We start from the raw sequence: 21,714 nt of genomic DNA, 5'->3' as shown, positions 1-21,714 counted from the left end.
TTTCTGTTTTTGTTTCTGTTTTACAGCTTGTTGTGGGCAAGTTTAGATCCCATATCTAAGGAAGGTTGGTGATGGCCTTAGAGGAGGTTTACAGTAATGATTCTGGACATATAGGGCTTGTCATATGAGGAATAGTTGCAGTTTCTGGGTTTGTAGTAAGAGTTTAGAAGGATGATGAAAGATCTGGTTGAAACTTACAGGATATGGAGAAGCCTGGATAGAATGGATGCGGAGAAGATGTCTCCACCAATAGGAGAGACAAGGACGCAAGGGCACAGTCTCAGAGTGAAGGGATGGCCCTTTGGAACTGAGATGAGGAGTAGTTCCTTCAGCCAAAGGGTGATTAATCCATGGAACACATTGCTGCAGAAGGCTTGGAGGCCAAGAGTTTAGTGTATTTATGACAGAGATAGGTCCTTTCTTGGTAGGTAGAGGGATCAAGGATTATGAGAGACAGGAGAATGGAATTAGGAAACATATCAGCCATGACTGCATGGCAGAGCAGTCTTGATGGGCCGACTGGCCTAATTCTGCTCCTATATGTTATTATTTTATGATCTAAATGTTCAGTGCCTGTGGCCCCAATACTATTTAGCTAATGTTCAAGATCAGGTCTAAGAAAGACCATACAGAAAGTGAAAAAGAATATGAATAATTGTGAAGCCAGTAGAAATTGATGTCTATGGGTGCAGTCATAGAGTCATAGAACCATACAGCATAGAAACAGATCCTTTGGTCCAACCACTCCATGCTGAACATAATCCCAAACTAAACTAGTCTTACCTGCCTGCTCCTGGTCCATATCCCTCCAAAACTTTCCTATTCATGTATCTATCCAAACGTCCTTTAAACGGTGCAATTGTACCCACATCCACAACATCCTCAGGAAGTTTGTTCCACAAATGAACCACCCTCTGTGTAAAACATTTGCATCATGTCTCTTTTTTTAAATCTCTCTCCTCTCACCTTAAAAATATGCCACCTTGTTTTGAAATTCTCCATCTCTATCAATACATCTCATTATTTTATAAATTCTTATCAGATCGCCTCTCAACCTCCAGTGAAAAAAGACACAATTTTCTTTGCAAAAACCTATGCTGACTATCCTTAATCCATTTTTTATCAAAGTAGATTTCCTACAGCGTGGAAACAGGCCCTTCCTCCTGATGAAACGTCGATTTCACTGCTCCTTGGATGCTGCCTGAACTGCTGTGCTCTTCCAGCACCACTAATCCAGAATCTGATTTCCAGCATCTGCAGTCACTGTTTTTACCTTCTTCCTAACAAGTCCAATCAACCCTCCAAACAGTAACCCACCCAGCCTCATTTGTGTATATTTCTCCTTGACTAATGCACCTAACACTATGGGCAATTTAGCGTGGTCAATTTACCTGACCTGCACATCTTTCGGAATGTGGGAGGAAACCGGAGCACCCAGAGGAAACCCACGCAGACACAGGGAGAATGTGCAAACTCTACACAGAGAGTCGCCCAAGGCTGGAATCAAATCCAGGTCTGTGGCGCTGTGAGGCAGCAATGCTAACCACTGAGCCACCATACCACTGGTTCTAAGTACTGAAGCTCTCACATTAATTTCATCTACAGTTCCTAGGTCAAAAGCTTAAGGGATTTGTTTTTCAAATTAAGCAAAGGTGTCTAAAGTTGAATGGACCAGCATGAATGCACCTTCTTTCATGAGAGTTAGACTTGCTTTTCAGATATCAACCCTTTTACCACAATTGTCCAAAGGTCCAGAGTTCAGGAATTGTCCCTTTAGATTCAAAAATTACAAATGTAATGTCATTATTTAAAAAGTGAGGAGAGAAACTAGCAAAATAATGACTTCTTAGTCCAGCATCTGAACATTGGTCGTGAAGGAATTGGTGGAACTCATATTTAAGGTGGTGCAATTTTCCCCTGGGGTGTTGAGAACAATGGTATATATCAGGCAAGAATTCAAAATCAGATTCCCCACATCAAGTTACACTGTTGCAATTCAGTCCTCCCTCCTTAGGTGGCGCAATCACTTTCTTGCCATCAGGTGACAAGAAGTCAACATAGATGTATTTGCACCTTATTAATTACACGTCTTAATGGAATTAACTTCCCCCTTTTGGTTAACCTTTGCCTAATTGAGATAGTAAATGCTTCATACACTCTACTACAGAAAACAAATGGATACCAGTCAAGTTGGGGTCCCCTATCTCCGGTCCATGTGAGTACACATACACTGCAGCCATCATGAGCCTTTTCTTTAGATGGAACTGCTTCAACTACAGTAAAGGGACTCAACTGAAATAAGGAGAGTGTGAAGAGGCATTGCGGCATAGGGTGTGCAACACAAGAGAAAATGTGAAGAATGGGGGTAACTTTTGAGTCAAAGACAGTGAGGAGCTTAATATCTGAGAACCCCAGTCAGTTTGGTCCCCTCAGCCTAGCTATGGGCCAATTTTTCCTCCCCTGAAATGGAAAAGAATTGAGTGGGATGGGATTGGTTACAGGAGTAGTTTGTGAGCTTGCATTATCTTTGCCAGGGTGGTGAGTAGGAATCACAGCGGGCAGGAAATATTAGTAGTTTAACAGGATGGGGTGGTGAGGATGCACAATTAGACACATGCGATGCTTGCGGTCCATCCCTTTTGCAGAATGTGTGTAGAGTGGCATGGTTGGACTGAGTAATAGCGCTGTGTGTGTAAGCTAGTAGAGAAAGAAGATGCTGACACTTACCTTGCATAGCTCAGGATATCATTATCTCTAATTTCCTGGATTGCTTGCTGTCCCTTTTGCTGGGGTCAGTGAAGCTGTCTTGCACTGTGATCTCTGCCTGCATTGGATGTTCTGATGGGATCCATCTTGGAAAAGGCTATCCCCTCTATCTGTGACCCCTCCATCTAAGGACAGCACCAGTAATCCAGGGATCCATCAGAAAGGTTTTGACTGGTATTTCTGGTTTTGTGAGGTAAGCACCACAGGCTGAGCAGAGATTCCTGAATTACATCTAAACGGGTGTCCAGCTGGCCTTTCAGTGCGGGGTTAAAACCTTCAACCCCAGAAGTTAGTGCCAATGAAGAAGAACCTCCAAGACATTTGCTCGTGATTCACTGAGTCACTCATGCAGCATCATGCTTGCATAAATAATGAACAAAAGTGCACTAAACCACAAGAAATAACTCATCCTGAAATGGCAGATACAATGCCATTCAATATGTTTGTTGTCATGCTTTAATTTCAAAATGTACAATTCTGAGCACAGTGACTGAGCATTTAGAGAAATTTGATCTGATTAGAGACAGCCAACATAGATTTGAAAAGGTTAGATCATGTGCTATGAACCTAACTGAAATTTATGAGTAACTTCAGTAATAAACAGGGGAATATGCTTCATACGAACTTCCATAAAGCATTTAATCAAGCTACATATAAGAGATTGTTATTTAAAATTGCAGCTCAAGGAACTGAAGGCAAGTGATTGACTTGGTTATGAGACGGGTTATGTGCTAGAAAACAAATAAAAAGAATGTTAGATAGATATTCGAATTGAAAGGAAATGACTAGTGTCTCAACAAAGCTGGGACTGTTCACTAGATTTATTCATTCGTAACATAATACAAGCAAGAGTCATTTAATCAAGGTTGCTGAAGGCACAAAGACCAATAGCATATTAACGAGTCAAAATGTGTGGTGCTGGGAAAGCACAGCTGGTCAGGGAGCATCTGAGGAGCAGGAGAATCGATGTTTCAGGCATAAGCTCTTCATCAGGAATGTAGGGGAGGCCCAAGGGGGCTAAGAGATAAATGGGAGGAGGGGTGGGGCTGGGAATGTGATAGGTAGATGAAGATAGGGAAGGTGATGGTGACAGGTTAGAAAGGAGGGTGAAGCAATAGGTGGAAAAGAAGATGGACGGGTAGGACGGTTCAAGAGGGCGGTGCTGAGTTGGAGGGTTGGATCTGGAATAAGGTGGGGGGAGAGGAGATGCGGAAATTGGTGAAATTAACATTGATCCCAAGTGGTTGAAGGGTCCCAAGGCAAAAGATGAGGCAGTCTTCCTCTAGGCATTGGGTGGCTTGAATTTAGCGGTGGAGGAGGCCCAGGACTTGCATGTCCTTGATGGAGTGGGAGGAGGAGTTAAAGTGGTCAGCAACAGGGTGGTGGGGTTGTTTAGTGCATGTGTCCCAGAGATATTCTCTGAAATGTTCTGCAAGTTGGAGTCCTGTCTCCCCAATGTGGAGGAGATCGCATCAGGAGCGACGGACACAGCAGTGCAGGAAACTCTCTGTTGGATGTGGACGAATCCTTTGGAGCCTTGGACGGAGGTGAGGGGGGAGGTGTGGGCAGGGAATGGTCTCTGCGAAAGCAGTTAGGGGTGGGAATGGAAATATATATCTGGTGGTGGAGTCTGTTTGTAATTAGCAGCAATGGCAGAGGATGATGCATTGTATCCAGAGAGTAGAAGGTGAGGATCAAGGGGGTTCTATCCTTGTTACAACTGAAGGGATTGGGTTCAAGGCAGAGATGCAGGAAGTGGAGGAGATGCTAGAGGCCGTTGTTGATCATGTAGGAGGGGAAATTGCAGTCCTTGAAGAAAGAGGCCATCTGGACGTTCTATGGTGGAATTGGTCTTCCTGGGAGCAGATGCGGTGGAAGCAGAGGAATTGGGATAACATTTTTACAGGTGTGGGGGGTGGTGGGAGGAAGTGTAATCTAGGTAGCTGTGGGGGTTGGTGGGTTTGAAGTCGTTGTCCATGTTGAGTTGAACATAGCCGGAAATAGAGATGGAGAGGTTCAGAAGGGGAGGGAGGTGTCGAAGATGGTCCAGGTGAACATGAGGTCAGGGTGGAAGGTGTTTGTGAATTTGATGAACTATTCGAGCACCAGGTTCTGCAGATACAGTCATCGATGTACCACAGGAAAAGGTAGGGAATGGTGCCGGTGTAGTTGCAGAAGATGAACTGTTCCACGTACCCGAAGAGGCAGGCACAGCTGGGGCCCATGAGGGTACCCATGGCCATCCCTTTGGTCTGAAGGAAGTGGGAGGATTCGAAGGAAAAATTGTTGAGGGTGAGGGCTAGTTCAGCCAATCGAATGAGTCTGTCGGTGGAAGGCTACTGGTTTGGTCGGTGAGAGTGGAAGAAACCAGGGACTTGAAGGCCTTCATCATGGCGGATGGATGCGTACAGGGACTGGATATCCACGGTGAAGATAAGGCTTTGGGGGACAGGGAATCAGACGTCATGGAGGAGGTGGGGGCATGGGTGGTGTCTTGAATGTATGTGGGGAGATCCTGGACCAAGGGGGAACAGAACAGTCTTAAAGTATAAGTTCAGTTGGGCAGGAGCATGTGGGGCTGATGGGTTGACTGGGGCAGTCAGGTTTGTGAATTTTGGGTAAGAGGTGGAACCAGGTAGTGCGGGGTTCCAAGACTATGAGGTTGGAGGCTGTAGGTGGGAGATCACCGGAGGTGTCGAGGTTGTGGATGGTCTGAGAGATGATAGTTTGGTGATGGGAGGTGAGGTTGTGACCAAGGGGGCAGTGTCTGTGGGTTGGCGCCTGACTTCAGCAATGAAGAGGTCAGTGCGCCATATTACCACCCCCCCCCCCCCACTAGTCAACAATTCCCTCCAGCACATCTCCTCCACTTTCCACACCTCTGCCCTTGAACCCCACCCCTACAATTGCAACAAGGACAGAGCCCCCCGGTCCTCACCTTCCATCCCCACCAACCTCTGGGTACAATGCATCATCCTCTGCCATTTCTGCCACTATAAACAGATCCCACCATCAGAGATATATTTGCATTCCCACTCCTATCTGCATTCCACAGAGACCATTCCCTCCAGGACTCCATTATTAGGTCTATTCCCCCCCCACACCCAACCAACCCTCCCTCCACTACCGGCACCTTCCCTTGCCATCACAAGAGGTGGAAATCCTGCACCCACACCTTCTCCATCACCTCCGTCCAAGCCTCCAAAGGATTCTTCCACATCCGACAGACATTTTTCTGCACTTTCACACACATAGCCTACTGTGTCCGTTGCTCCCAATGTGGACTCCTGTACACTGGGGAGACAGAACGCCAACTTGCGGAATGTTTCAGAGAACATCTCTGGGACACACATACTAAACAACCTCACCACCCTGTAACCAAACACTTTAACTCCTCCTCCCACTCCACCAAGGATATGCAAGTTCTGGGCATCCTCCACTGCCAGACTCAAGCCACCCGACGCCTGGAGGCAGAACACCTCATCGACCCTCCAACCATATTGGATCAATGTTGATTTCATCAGTTTCCTCAGCTTCCCTTCCCCCCACCTTATCCCAGATCCAACCCTCCAACTCAGCACTGTTCTCTTGAACTGTCCTACCTATCCACCTTCCTTCCCACCTATCCAGTGCACCCTATGCTCCCACCTATCACCATCAGCCCCACCTTCATCTACATATCACATTCCCAGCTCCCTATCCCCAGCCCCAACTCCCTCCCATTTATCTCTCAACCACCTTGGTCCTCCCCAACATTCCTGATGAAGAGCTTATGCCTGAAATTTTGACTCTCCTGGTCCTCAAATGCTGCCTGACCTGCTGTGCTTTTGCAGGGCCATATGTTTTTGACTCTGATCTCCAGCATCTGCAGTCTTCACTTTCCCCATATTAACTAATGTAGAAGGGAACACAACATTACAAAGGGACATTGATAGATAAAGTTAAGTGAGAACAACTGCGCAGACAGATTTAAATAGAAATGCATAAGAAGTACCCATTCCTGACCATGAATGACAGTTTTGAGAATTATTTAAATGATAAAAAGGTATAATCAGGAGAGGTGCATAGATTTAGGAGTCATGTACCTCGATTCCTAAAGTGCATTAGACAAGTACAAAAAATATTCTGATTGAATGCTGGCCTCTGAAACCAAAGGGCTAGAATATAAAATGGGGGGAGGTTTTGCTGCAGCTATACAAGACCCTGGTTAGATCACATCTGGAGTCACCTGCTGGCATCAAATAAAGCAACTAGCAATATTCCACCTCTGCTAAAACAAATGTTGCATGAAGAGTATGCTGTTTGAAGCTCAGCTTTACTGGGTCGATCATCTGGTCCATGACAAGAACTCCCAATACCAGAGGCAGTACTGTATACCTAGCCGAGCATGGAAAACCACACCATAGGGTGTCTCAAACCAGAATATAAAGACAACCTTAAAGTCATCCACAGAGCTTGAAAGTTGGACCTGAACACCAAGCTAAATATTAATCCCAGACAAATCCAAATGGAAGTCTCTGTTATCAAGAGATTTTGACATTCGAGGAGAACAGAATCAAGTATCTTCAGGACAGATAAGTACAAGGCAAAGGGAAGGCCTTGATCCATCCCTGCAATACTGACTTCATGTGACATTTTGTAATTGGTTATACAAAGTTAGACTTGGTCTAATGTATACATGGAATGACATCAATATAGACAGGAAAGTGGATTTCCTGTTTTTTCTATTGCCTTTCTGTGTTGAACTGAAGAGATGAGCGAATCCATCCTGGGAATTCTGTGGAATGGGTAGGGCACCAGCATATATTAACTCTGAATGGAGTGTGGGATAGATTCACCAGATTGTTATCATAGCTCTGAGCATGAGACCATGAGGAGAAATTCCTGAATTGCTGTTATATTGAAGATTAAGATCTGATTTAATTGATCTTGTCAGCTATTTTGAAAGGAATTGATAAGATAGTTAGAAACCTTTACCTCTGACCAGTGATTATAGGATGAAGGACCATAACATTAAAATCAAAACCAAGTTATTCAGGAGACAGTGGAGGGGAAGAAGTTTCTGTTCTCGTGGATGTTGAGATTGGGGATGGGAAGGGAATATAAGTGGAGAGATGGCAGTGTACCTGAACTCCTGAACCTTCCTGGTTCTACCAAAATTATGTTCAGGTGGGAATGCCCACTGTTGACTGTCCCAGCCCAATCTTAATTGAGGTCCTTAAGTAGACAATCACTAATTCCTCAAGGGTCTTATCTTCCTGCTGCTTAACCCAATGCCAGGGAGATCAGTCACGGTGAAGTGAGTTGGAACAGTAGCTGTGACCATGCAACTAGCTAGTCACTCCTGGCGATGTTACTCTTCTGGCTGATTGAAGACGTGAGGTGTCCACTGAGAGTCGTCTCCCAGCTTTGATACTGACCTGCCCATCTCTTAGCCCAGTGGGTCCTATCCCACAAACACCCTACCCACAAACCATACCCCCCCATTTATCTGTGACCTTAGTCTCCCCCAACAGTTTATCTCTAGCAGCCACCACTACCCATACAGTGATGCTATCGAGGACTAAAGCTGTTTTTTACATTCATTCCTTGCAAGTGGGTGTCACAGGCAGGGCCAGCATTCACTGTCCATCCATCATTGCCCTGGAGAGGTCAGTAGTGAGCTGCCTTCTTGAACCAGTGCAGTCTTTGGAGTGTAGGGACAGCCATAGTGTTCAAACTATGAGTCCCATACTTTTGACCCAGCAACAATGAAGGAATGGTTATGTAGTTCTAGGTCAGGATGTGTTTGACTTGTGGTTTGGTGAACCTGCCCAAAAGGAGAGTTTAGATAAGAGTGGTGCTGGAAAAGGGTAATGTATGTCTCTTGCCAGTTCGCTAGCCAACAGATGAGTGAAACCACCCACACCACTCCTCCCCCATATCACAACAAGGTAACTCCCAAGGAAACATTGTCTTAAAGGTATTCCTTCCGCAAAAAAACTGTAAATGCTAACTTAATGAATAGTTTCCAATCTGAGACTGACAGAGTTTTGCCTGCAAAGAAGTATACCAAAGCAAGGCAGACGGATAAAGTTAAGGTGATGATTAGCAGAAGAGTGGGACAGATCCAAATCTGGCCCACTCATATTCCTCAGCACTATCAAAATAATCAAAAGCAGCCTGGGGAAAATCATTTGAAAAGTATTTACTGCATTTCTTTGAAACATAATTTTAAATTATTGTAATCAACTTTGAGTTTCAATGTACTGTAATTGTGAACGCAATTTGATAGCTGTATATTGAATTATTTATTTTAGCTACAGAATGTTTTGCATGTTAAAAATTCACAAAATCATACAGAGAGGCCCTTTGGCCCATTGAGTCTATGTTGCCAAAAGATATTCTGGGATTTTTTTCAGAATGCTATTGATAATTCTGGGCATTGGATCAGGAAAATCTGTAATCATTTTGTGTTCTATTATTCTAACAAATGGCAGGAAAATTTCTTGGAATGAACTGCTAAGTGGAAATTAAATGTGATAATATTCTATTCCACACAATGAAAGTCCACTGTGATCAACTTCAAAAGATATTAAAGACTATGAATTTCTCAAGGTTGTGGTAGCATCGCATCAATCATATTTAACAAACCTGAGCTAAACCCTGTTAAAACATTTGAAGTACACTTTGTGTAGGGCTCATATCTCTTTAGCATGGTATCTTATATATGTTAACGTTAATTGTCCACAGTTATTCTACATTGATTAATTTTAATCAGTCATAATCAACTGGGATGTATTTGATTAATTTTAGAGTTAAAGGATAAAGAGATAAAACTTGATGAATTTTATAGTCACATAAGAATTAATTAAGTTAAGGAATTTATTATCATTATGGAATTACTGCTTGCTTAAATGACAGCTGTTGTAAAGTTCATTTTGTCAGTTAATATCGGGTGACTATGCAATGAAGATATGCAAATATTTGGTTAAAAAATGATTAACACGTACTGTGAGCATATGCACTCACTGGGACCCTAATTTATTTTATGCATCAGTGCTTTTATATTCCATTGTGAGAAGATGACACATTTCAGAATACTACTTATATTGGTTCTGAGTTCAGACTTGAGTTTAAATGTTAGTCTACCTTTTGAACACATTCCAATTCGCTCGACCTCTACACAAAAACTGATTTAGTCATCTCTTGTAGGATTTGACACCAGCATTCTGCCAATCTGCAAGGATTCTCTGGGTTGGATATTTAACAAGCTGGACATGAACTATGATCTTTTACTGGATCAATCGGAGCTGGGAGCCATTTACCTTGACAAGTATGAGCAGTGTATCAAGCCACTTTTCAACTCCTGTGACACATTTAAAGATGGAAAGCTTTCAAACAATGAATGGTGCTACTGTTTCCAGAGACAGGGTGGTAAGTTTTAAAGAAACTCAAAGAAAACACTTGTTGAAATTCTAATTCAAAGGTTTTATTACTACAGGGCAACCTCGATTATCCTAACAACACAAGTGGGGAGTATTTTGTTCAAATAATCCAATGTTCAGATAATCGAATGTTCAGATAACACAGTTTACCAAAGCATCGGGACCTTGACAGATAATCCAAAATTCGGATAATCGAAGTTCAGATAACTGAGGTTGTACTGTACACTATTTTCAATCTGTTAGAATTGTATTAGGCCTAAGAAATTTCTACCTTGCTCTGGAACAGACAAAGTAGAAGTTAGTGCTGGGTGTCTGCATTGTTCAGGAGGGAGGGAATGAGGAATGCAGATACTGGAGAACAGAGTCAGAAAGTGTGGTGCTGGAAAAGCACAGCTGGTCAGGCAGCATCTGAGGAGCAGGAGAGTCAACGTTTTGAGCATCAGCATTCCTGATGAAGAGCATATGCTCAAAACATCACCTCTCTTGCTCCTCGGATGCTACCTGACCGGCTGTGCTTTTCCAGTGCCACACTTTTTGACATCTACATTGTTCACACAACTATAGCTGGATATGGAAGATACAAGAGATAGTTTCTTTTCCATAGCTAAGATTTATACATAAAAAAATTTTACTTGCTGCATTTGTAACTTTAAATAATTGGTAACATTACTGAGCTTCTGAAGTTATTTTCACATCTGCTGCTTCATCTGGCATTGACTGCCTTACTTCCAAGTAGCATAACCCAAGCAAGAGTGCAAGATAAAGCAAATCTGAAAGCAAATTTTACCAGACCTTTGGGGATCGGCTGGGACGTGGAAAAATGGTGCAGAGAGGAGATGGAGGATTACTTGAAATCTTCCAGCCATCATGACAGTGACAGGAAAACTGGCTTATCTATGACCCCAACCATTGTGAGCCATTTAAGTTGCCAGTTGAAGGCTACCTCTCACCTCCACAGACATTGTGCCTAATGGGAACAAGGCCGATCAGCCACCAGATAGAAAGACTACCCATTCAAAACCGACCACCACCCAATCACTTGGGACATCCTTGTCTGGCCCCAGCTTTCCTGCCTGCTTCAAATTCACGCCAGGCTTTGTGAAAGTCTACAGAAAGGGCAGTCACACATGGAGAGGAGCATCTTGAAGATGTATCAGGAGGGTAACAATAGAGAATTCCAATATACAACCATGGAGTGTACGAGAGTATTAATAAAGAAGCAGGAAATGAAATGAGAAAAACATCAAAGGTAACAAGTGGAATAAAAGGAAAACACCTGAGTAAAGAAAAGCTCAGACATATTGATTCAGTGAAGTAGTAAAGTGCCTGGAAGACGCGAGGCTTGTAGATATGGCTTTAAACTAATTAGTTGGCAACTTTTGAAATATCAAAAAGAACAGAGGTGCAGGACAGTGAAGGGGCTGTCAATAATCAAAGTGTGACAAGAAGGGGTGGAAAATATATGCAGAGGGACAATGTAGAAACTAAAACCAATGTAAGTAATTATGGTAAAAATGCAAAGAAAGTAGCTAAAGTAAGTGAGGGGCTCTTGGAGGATGTGACTGGAGAATTGATAACAGGGAACATGGAAATGACAGATAAGTTAAAGCGGCATTTTGTATCAGTTTTCACATCTGAGGACACTAGAAGCATCCCCAAGATAACAGACTCTTGGAAGGAAAGACCTTGTAACTGTCTTTATCACAAGGAAGAAGGTATTCGATAAACTAGTGGGACTAAAGAAAAATAAATCACTAAGACCTGAGGGCTTGCATCCTAGGGTTTTTAGAGAATTGACTGCAGTGATAGTGGAGACATTGGTCAAAATATTCCAGAAGTCACCAGATTCTGGAAGGTTTCAGCAGATTGGAAAACTACTAAAGTGGCATCTCTGTTGAAAGAAGGTAGGGGTACAGAAAACGGGAAGTTACAGGCCAGTTATCCAAACATCTGTCATTGAGAAAATAGTATCACCTATTATTAAGGAAGAAATAGCAGAACATTTAGGAAAGCTAAACTCAACCAAACTGACTTGACATGATTTATAAAAGGGAGATCACGTTGGTCAAATTTGCTAAAGTGCTTTGAGGATATAGCAAGCCTAGCTGATAAAGAGGAATTGGTAAATATATGTACTGTCATGTAGTGTATTGGGTGTAATGTAGCAACATGGATCAAGAATTGGGTAACATAACAAGGAATCTGCAAGTTAATAAGGGTGGGTGAAGTGAATATGCAAAACTTCAATAAATGGAGAAAGTATGAGGTCATGTACTCTGAAAGGAAGAATGAAAAGGCAGATGAGTATTTAAAAGAAGAGAAACAGCAAAAATGTGTAGTGCAGAGAGATCTGGGTACTCTTCTACAAGAAACACAAAAGTTTTAGCAAGTAATTTTTTTTTAAGTTTATTCACTTGTGGGACATGGGCATCGCTGGCTGTCCAGCACCTTCTTGTTGGGAGGTGTTGGCAATAGCAGAGGAAAGATGGTGACACCGGTGGAATGGAGAAGGTCATCAACCTTCTTAGTACACTGCTCGGCAGTGAGATTGCACTGGCCTGGGTCGCAACCTTGGGCCAGATTGGCAGGACATGGTGTCATGGCCATCTCTGCCATATCATGGGGGAAGAGAACAACTGCACAGTTTCAATGTTAGGAGTTCTGTTCGATCCATTACTGTACTATAACTGGAAGGGACTCGGAACCATAGACAAAAGAATCTTTCCTGACCTATATTCCAACAAAAATTCTGCAATTAAACCATCAACCTACATGTTGCTCTCTCACTCTCTCTCTCCACTTCACCAGCATCCCTTGTTGAGCAGGAAATCAAACATATAGCTAATATCTGAAGTCAGTACAATTATGGCAACATTCCCAGAACATAGGTGAAATAAGCCCACACGAATTCTTTTGGAGCAGCACAGGACAAATCAAAGTGAAGCTAATTGTGTGCTATGTGGCAGGTCAGAGTCACCATTGCAGACAGAATGAGAATCACCAGTGAAGTGGTTATCAGGTCTGCATTCCATCTCCCCACAATATATGAAATCACATTGTAGGTAGTAAATTCAATAACCTAGATCAGAAGAATCTTGTGTACAATTCTGTGACAAAGTGGCAGACATTACTGAAGATGATCTAGACAAGTTGGAACCTCTGCCTTTTACAACTCCTTTTTAAAATAACCAAGGACAACGCAACCTTGTTAAAAGAGCAGCATCATCACGATTGTAATCCACATGATATTGATAGTGGAGAACTCTGATGTTTATGCCATTGAATGTCACGAGTTAAATGGTTAAATGGATGGTTAAATTATCTTTTATTGGAGATGGCCATTGTCTGGCACTTGTGCAATGCAGATGTTACTTGCCATTTCTCAGCCCAATATTGTCAGTCTGCATATTGGCCAGGGCTTGCTGCTTTTGGGCATAGACTGCTTCAGTATCTGAGGAGTTGCGAATGGTGCTGAACTTTGTGCAATTATCTGCAAACATCTCCACTTCTGACCTAATGATGGAAGGAAGGTCGTAGAAACAGCTAATGAGGAACTAGGACAGCACTTGAGGAACCCCTACAGAGATGTCCTGGAGCTGATGACTGTACTCCAACAACCGCAGCTCCCCTCCTTTGTGCTCGGTGTAACTCCAATTGATGGAGAATGTAATAAGATATTTACCATGAACTGTAGTTGGAATTCACATTCTCTTCAAGACAATCAAGGCCTAATATATTGGTTTTGATGGTTTCCATTTTTGTTTGACAAGTTTACTTTTGATTAATGAGATGTTAAGCACTACCTTATTGTACTTCTATCTATCAGAACAATGCAAGTTCAGCTGGCCATCATCAGAGAGCTGTTTTTGCAATCGCAACTTCATAATAGACACTGACAGTTGATTTAAAATACTAGATTTAAACTGCATGAGAAAATAACTTTACGCCAAGTGATTTATGGCTTTATGCAAATTTTCAGGAAAGGTAACATCTGCCGTCATGATACATCCATTGACCTTTCTTGAGGTTTTGAAATTTGTGAAAAAATGTAATTTACTTTTTAAGCATTGTAATTGAATGCTGTCCTCTGCTTTGTGAGAAAATGTGCAGCTTTCTGAATCTCAAGTGTAAAATAGAATGCAATAATGTTTATGCAGAGGTCAGTTATTGAAAATATCATTCCCAACCCGTTGGGGCTTACTATCTGTTAAATTCCATTTCAGGTCTTCCATGCCAAGTTGAAATTAATAAGATTCAAAGGCAGAGCAGAGGGAAACATCTTTTAGGTAAGCATTGTAATGTGGTGAAAACTACATAGTGTGATTGATTAGAGTTCAATGATGTGTGATCTGAAAATCTATAAAAGATAAATAAATCGGGTTTAGTATGATTCATTAGGATGAGATGAGCTGAAAGTGGTTTCAAAACTGTAGCACAAATACCATTAATTTCAAACATTATTATTATTCTGCCTTATGTTTATGGTGTGGAATGAAATGATCAGGAAAGAGGTTGAACAACCCCATTGTTGAAATGAATATTTCATGTCTATTATGTTCACATCACTGAACTTTTCTTCAACTTCACAATGCTGTAGTGCAGTATGTCTACCTGTATTCTAAATGTGAGAATGCGAACCTTTTAAAATGCTGAGTTTATTGAAAATCAGAAATAGTTCAAAATGCCATATGTTTCTCTATATTTCTGATCCTTTCCAAACCCTCCACACCCCATTCTCTACTTGCTCTCATGCAAACAGATGTGTTCATCCCTCAAATTGGTAAGCAGGTATTATCAAATGGACAGCCAGGGAGGTGGTGAATTGCTTTTAATATTCTGGCAGAATGATTGAGCATGAGATGATTAAAAACATGGAATGCAAGGATGGAAAGAGCCATTGACAAGAGGAATTCGCTCAGCAGTCAATAAATATCAAAGTAAAGTAACGTAGAATGAGACTCTGATATGTATTTTCAAATGTACAACAGACTTATTGTAGATCTGCATATAATTTAAATAAATAAATCCAAAATATATATTTGCAATTATTCAAATATCACCAAAATGATGTCAAGTCCACTCACTGCAGTGACAGCAAGCATTAAAAAAAGTTATTAGGAGTTTCTCAATATAAAAATGAAATGTTTGCTTTCTGCAGTTATGAAAGCACTATTCACCATCCTGATGGTCTGTTACTGTCTTTTTAAAAACAATTTTACGCTGTATTGAGATTTATTCTGGGATTCAGAAAATGGAAGATTGTGTTCCAGTTTATTCTGAAGTCTGAATTCAAAGCAGACTGTTAGACTAGAGGTAATATGTCCAGTTGAGGGCCTACATACGTGTAATATATTATTTCAAAATGTCTCCAACACACCACTTAGCCAAAAATGGCTCAAAAATTATTGTTTGCTGAAGAATATCATTATGGCTTCAACTGCAGAGGATGAATAAAGATATTCATTGAGGCATATAACTCTTATCTGGAAGAGAGCTTCTAACTGCACGTATAACATTACAGTTCCCATGAAATATACGAATCATTTTTTTTATGTGGAGTAACACTACTGCATATATATATATATATACCAACATTTCTTTTTGCATTCAAAATTGGATATGCCTGAAATTGACTAAATTTATACTGCAACTATTTGACCCAAAATGCTATGTTCTTGTCCTTTGTTTGAACAGTTAGGCTTCTTGTTTGGTGGCTTATGCAGTAAGCATTTGAACAATCCAGGCTGTGATCTCAGTCCGTGTTTTGTTTAATCATTGAAATAGGATAATGCAAGGTTGTTAATGATTTCCTTAATAATCCAGGGTTGGTAAGGATACAAGTTATTAGGTTTTCCACTTCTAGTCACAATACACTGACCCTTGGAAGTGCACTTATGTGGATCTAAGGTAAGACATATTGTGTTTGACAGTGATACTTAATAGAGGCAAAGTTTTCTGACATTTCCTGTAAAGGTTCACACGTGAATAATAGCAACTTAACTTCCTGAAAGCATAATCCTCAATAAACCAACCATCTTCAGTGAGAAAGGAAGAGAGAAAACAGTGAAAATGAAACTCACTTCCAATAAATAAATATCTCTCAACTGAAACAGTAGAAAATTGACCTAATGGTATAAGAAACTAAATGACCAAGCTTCTCTACTCAATTACTACTCCTTGGCTCAATATTCACCAACATTAGTCTTCTTAGATTTTTTTTTCACTATTTAAAATTGTTGTTGTGAAAAGTGTCCTCTGAAATACAACCCACTCAAGCCTTCAAGATACTGCAGCCACTTAGACCTATTGCAATTAATCTCCTATCTCTTCTGACCAATCCAATTGTCATTTCAATTATGACACTGAGAACAGTTCTGTCAAAGTTAACAGCAACTGTACTGTTTTATTGGTCATCATCTTGCTCAGCTTCCCTCTGGCCTTTTATACAGTTGACCACCCCATTCCTCTCTATTGCTATTTGACCATGTTTTACAGTTATCCCTTTTCTACCTTCCACCTTCATGACAATTCCTCTTTTAATTGCAAATATGTCCATCCAATTTTATTCAATCCATTCCACCTATTTTTTTATCCAGTTCCCACAACTCAAATGTGTCCCATTTCTTCTTCCTCACCTATCCCTCAGGTTTCTTTGTCTCCTATTCCTTGTCTAGATGCAATCATTCTTTGATATTATCTTTAAACATGGTATTGGCTTCCATGTGTATGCTGATCACACCCAACTCCATCTCTGTGCCTTAACTCTTAAAGACTATGGTTTTTTTATCTGCCTGGTGTCTGGAAAGAGCCAAATATTTCTTCAACTCAATATTTACAAGACTGAAGGCATCCTGCCCCTCAAACACTGATTACATCTCCTTCATCAGCTGCTTGTTCAGACTGAACCAAAAGGTTTGCAAGCTCCATGCTCAACCCCGACTTTGGCTCCCAGACCTAAGAACGGTTTGCTTCCATGCCTGAATGATTGCTTACCTATATCTCAAATAAACTATCACTCCAGCTTTATCTATATATTCTTCAGTACTCTCCTCACTAGTTCCTCTGTTCACCCTGCACAAGCCCCACACTCACATAGACATTTGAAATCAAAGCAAAAAATGTAAGCAATATCATAAAAATGATCTCTGTGGAAAGAGTAGAAAAGTGTCCTGTCATTAGTACATAAATGAAAGGCCATCTGCCTGAGATGTGAATTCTATTTTATTCTCCACAGATCCTATCTGACCAGTGCATATTTCCAGCATTTTCTGTTTTTATTTCCATTGTCCAACATCCACCATATTTGGCTTTTACATTCAGAAAGTTACAGCCTGCACTTTCTTCCTCACAAAGTTTTGTGTTTCCATCACTCCTGTCCAATGTCCACACTGCATTGAGTTCAAGCCCTTCTCTTGATGTTTGAGTCCCTGCATGACCATACTCGGTCCTTCTCCAGTTATATGTTCCCAGCTCATATCCTCTTCTCTCCAGATTCTGACCTAGTTATATATAGCGCTCCAACTCCCTCCTGCGTGGTGGAAACTAGCACCTCCTCTAACTCTATGAAATTCAAATTATTTTTATATTCTTTGATGGTAGCTTTGATTACTTTCTCAAACATCCTTTGATTAGTATCTTACCTCTCTCTGAAAAGCAACATGGGAAGGTTTGATATCTGCAAAGTTATTAAATGGAAATTGTTATATATTGAGACATTGGTTAAACCAATGCAATATTTTGGAAACAGTAAGTTAAACATTTTATCACAGTTTTTGTCTTTTTGGTTTGTTTAGGTACTTTTATACCAAGGTGCAATGAGGATGGGTATTACAAATCAATCCAATGTCACAGGAGCACTGGACAGTGCTGGTGTGCTGACAAGTATGGAAATGAACTTCCAGGTTCACGGATGGAAGGGACTCCAACCTGTGGTAAGAGCAACCATAGTAGGGGACTTTTCGCTATTGAGCTGCACTTATTTTCCGGGGTAGAGACCAGGGCAACAAAGTATTCTTAAAATCCTTCACTGGATACAAATTAGGAAACAATTTGTAAATGCATCTTTGGTGAGTACAATTATATTTATTAGCCCTTCTTTAAGGCCAAGTTTCCCACTTGTCAGATATGGATGGCATCACTTACTGAGTACAATGAATCATTTTAGTCAAATCAACCTTTGAAGGGTTGGATGTTATTGAATTATAAGGGTTATGAAGTGATTAATAATCGAGAAAGATGGCAAGTCTCAGTTATGAGCCTGACTGAGACCGTTATTTTGTAAAATACAAAAAAGCATCATAACCTAACTTTAAAAGAGCATGATGATACAGGCGACTGTCTTCAGAAATATATCTTAAGGTTCTGTGGCAAGTGTGAGAAATTGGTGTTGCTGATTTTGAAGGATAGAAAATTGTAACTATACTATTTCCCAACAATCTTTCAAGAAAAATTAACCCACTTAAAACTTGAGACGAAATAAATAGGAACAGGAGTAGGCAGTTTGGCCCATCAATCCTGCTGCACCATTCATTCAGATCGTGGCTGATCTGACATTCCTAACATCACTTTCTGGTCCTTTCCCCATAACTCTTGATTCTCCTCCTGATCAAGAATCGATCTAGCTCAGCCTTAAATATACACAAGGACTCTGCCACCAAACTTTCTGTTGCAAGAAGTTACAAAGACCACTGTTCTCTGAGAGAAGAAATTTCTCCTCATCTGTCTTAAATTGATGTCCCTTTATTCTGTGATTGTACCATCTGGTCCTCGACTGTCTCATGAGGGAAAACATCCTCTCAGCATTTACCCTGTCAAGCCCCTTTAGAATCCTACATCTTTCAATAAGATAGCCTCTCAATATTTTGTACTTCAGTGAGTACAGAACCAAATGATTGTTCTTATAGCAATCCCTCCATACCTTGCAATGTCCCAGTGAACCTTCACTGAACTGCTTCCACTGAAATGATATCTTTCCTTAAATAAATGAACCAAACCTGCTCACAATACTGCAGATGTGGTCTCACCAGCTCCTTGTACAATCGTAGTAAGACTTTGCTACTCTTATACTCCAACGCCCTTGAGAAAAAAGCCAACATACATTTAACCTGGTTACCTGCTGTAACTGTGTGCTAACTTTCTGTGGAGTTTCATGCAAAAGTACCCGCCGGTCCCTTTGTGTTGCAGCTTTCTGCAGTTTTCCTCCATTTAAATAATATTTTGTTGTTATGAACTCCCTTCCAAAATAAACAGCTTTGCATTTTCCCACATTATACTCCATTTGCCAACTTTTTGTCCACTTACTTAACCTATCATTATCTCTCTGTAAACTGTTTGTATCCCTCTCACTTTATGTAAAAAGTGAGGTCTGCAGATGCTGGAGATCAGAGCTGAAAATGTGTTGCTGGTTAAAGCACAGCAGATTAGGCAGCATCCAAGGAACAGGAAATTCGACGTTTTGGGCCAGAGCCCTTCATCAGGAATCCCTCTCACTTTATGCCTTTGCGCATATTTTTGTGTTGTTTGCAAATTTGACTACACTTCCTTTCTGCAAGTTATTAATTATAAGGGGTTATTGCATGTTTGGTTCACAAAAGAATAAAATTAATTGGGTTAAGCATTACTCCACTAATACCACCAACTTCAAGACACAAACAATAATGGAAAAGCAATAAATGTTCACAGTTTATGTGATTTACAATTATACTTGTTTTCTATTCAGCTCAGCTAAATATAGTCTTCTGTACGTGCAGTTCAAAAATGCCCATTACCATTAAGATCTTAGAGCACCAATACTGCTAATATAAATGAGAGCCAACTGATTTATAGTTTCAACTGCCTCTTGTTAAATAAGCTTGTTTAATTTCAGCCTGGTTCTTATAAGTTTTAAGTTCACAATGTAGATATTTCTCTCCTTTAGCATTACAAAATATCATCTCCAAAACAGTTTCAGCTGAATACAGTGTAGATATATTCAAAACTTAATATGGCACATGGAGTTCATTAGCAATACTTGCATTTTTTAAAGGCAATGTTTTAAAAGGCTCTCCTTTTTCACTTTCAGACGAAGATCAAGAGACTTCTGGTGATTTTGGCAGTGGTGGATTCCATGTTTTGTCTGATGACCAGGATAATAAGAGGGAAACACAGAATGAAGAAAAAGAGAAAGCATCTCAGGGTGGAGCCAATGAAGATGATGAAGATAGTGAAGATGACAAAGATGATGATATTGGCTATATCTGGTAGTTGCATTAACTGCATCACTAGGTGGAACTGTCATAATTTGCACACTGCTCAACTTCATTGTTATCAGTTTGTCTGTGGTACTGAGGAAATGTTGCATCTGAGAGAAAAAAAAGTTTAAAATCTTGTAGATAATAAAATGTTGATCTAATTGGGACCATTTTGTTCATCTGTTGAGCATGCTCAGTACCAAAATACATTTTGAAATGTGTTTCTGCGCAGTTAGAAAATGGAGGAAAAGTTGTTCAGATTTCTAACAAGACTCTTGGATATGAGCAGTACAAATTAACTAGTCTCATTCTGAATTCATGTAGTTTAAATGACTCTTAACATTCCCTGTTTTTCCAAAATGAGACATAAGCTATGGAGCCTTCTTACCATCAATTCTTAGACAGGAAAAGAAATGATTGCAACAGAAATTACTTACCTTTATATCACTATAATAAAATACTTTATGTCTTTTAGATACACACATTTTAGACACATGTTCATCATCTTTATGTACATTTATGTTATATTCATGCATGTCATCATTTTAATATTGAATTTTGCTACAGTAGCTGGCATGTTGGCATGAAAGCATCACAGGTAATTCAAGGAATTGTGACTTTTTCTCAAACTGCATGATATTAAGCTCTGAATATTAATAACGTGTCACAGTATGCAGACTGGGTGACCACTTTGCAGAATACTAACATTCTGTCTGTAAAAATGACCTTGAGGCTTCCTGTTGTCTGCCACTTCAACACACCACTCTGTTCCCTGGTCAATATCTCTGGCTCAGTGCAAAACAGAAGAACAGCATCTCATCTTCAGCTTGAGGACACTGCAGCCTTCAGAACTCAACGTGGAGTTTAATAATATTTGGGCCGGAGGACCTTCTCCCATGTCATTATCCAACCCCTCCCCACCCCCCACCCCCCCCCCCCACCCCTCCCCACACACACACATGCACACACACCAGGCTTTGACATCAAATGGGCTGCTACCACAAATAACCCATTGTCAGCTACTAATTAGTAGCTATTTACTCTCCCTGGCTGGCCTTTACTCATTCCTTTGTTGGCCTAGCTGTTGTCCTCTCTCTCTCTTTTTGAGCTCCATCCCATCTCTGGTTTACTAGCACTGTCCCCCAACCTTCTTGTAGCTACACTGAGTTCTGAAGAAGGATCTCTGGACCTGAAACATTTTCTCTCCACAAATCCTGCCAATCTGCTGAGTTTTTCCAGCAATTTCTGTTTTTATCTTTTAAAAATAATTTGGCCAGAATTTTGTTGTTTAA

The 21,714-nt window shown here is 40.7% G+C and overlaps 1 protein-coding gene across 1 annotated transcript in view; it reads left to right on the top strand.

Moving 5' to 3' along the window:
* Positions 1-20,435, top strand: part of spock1 (SPARC (osteonectin), cwcv and kazal like domains proteoglycan 1) — a 533,327-nt gene extending 512,892 nt beyond the window's left edge. The window contains exons 8-11 of the mRNA XM_060836813.1: positions 9,961-10,182; positions 14,417-14,479; positions 17,987-18,124; positions 20,254-20,435. Coding sequence (XP_060692796.1) covers positions 9,961-10,182; positions 14,417-14,479; positions 17,987-18,124; positions 20,254-20,435 — 605 coding nt within the window. The remainder of the gene's footprint in view (positions 1-9,960; positions 10,183-14,416; positions 14,480-17,986; positions 18,125-20,253) is intronic.
* The last annotated feature ends 1,279 nt before the right edge of the window (positions 20,436-21,714 follow it).

Source organism: Hemiscyllium ocellatum, chromosome 16 (assembly GCF_020745735.1).
Source record: "Hemiscyllium ocellatum isolate sHemOce1 chromosome 16, sHemOce1.pat.X.cur, whole genome shotgun sequence".
NCBI lineage: Eukaryota > Metazoa > Chordata > Chondrichthyes > Orectolobiformes > Hemiscylliidae > Hemiscyllium > Hemiscyllium ocellatum.
Note: the sequence above shows the minus strand (reverse complement) of the source record. Positions and strands in the feature narration are given on the sequence as shown.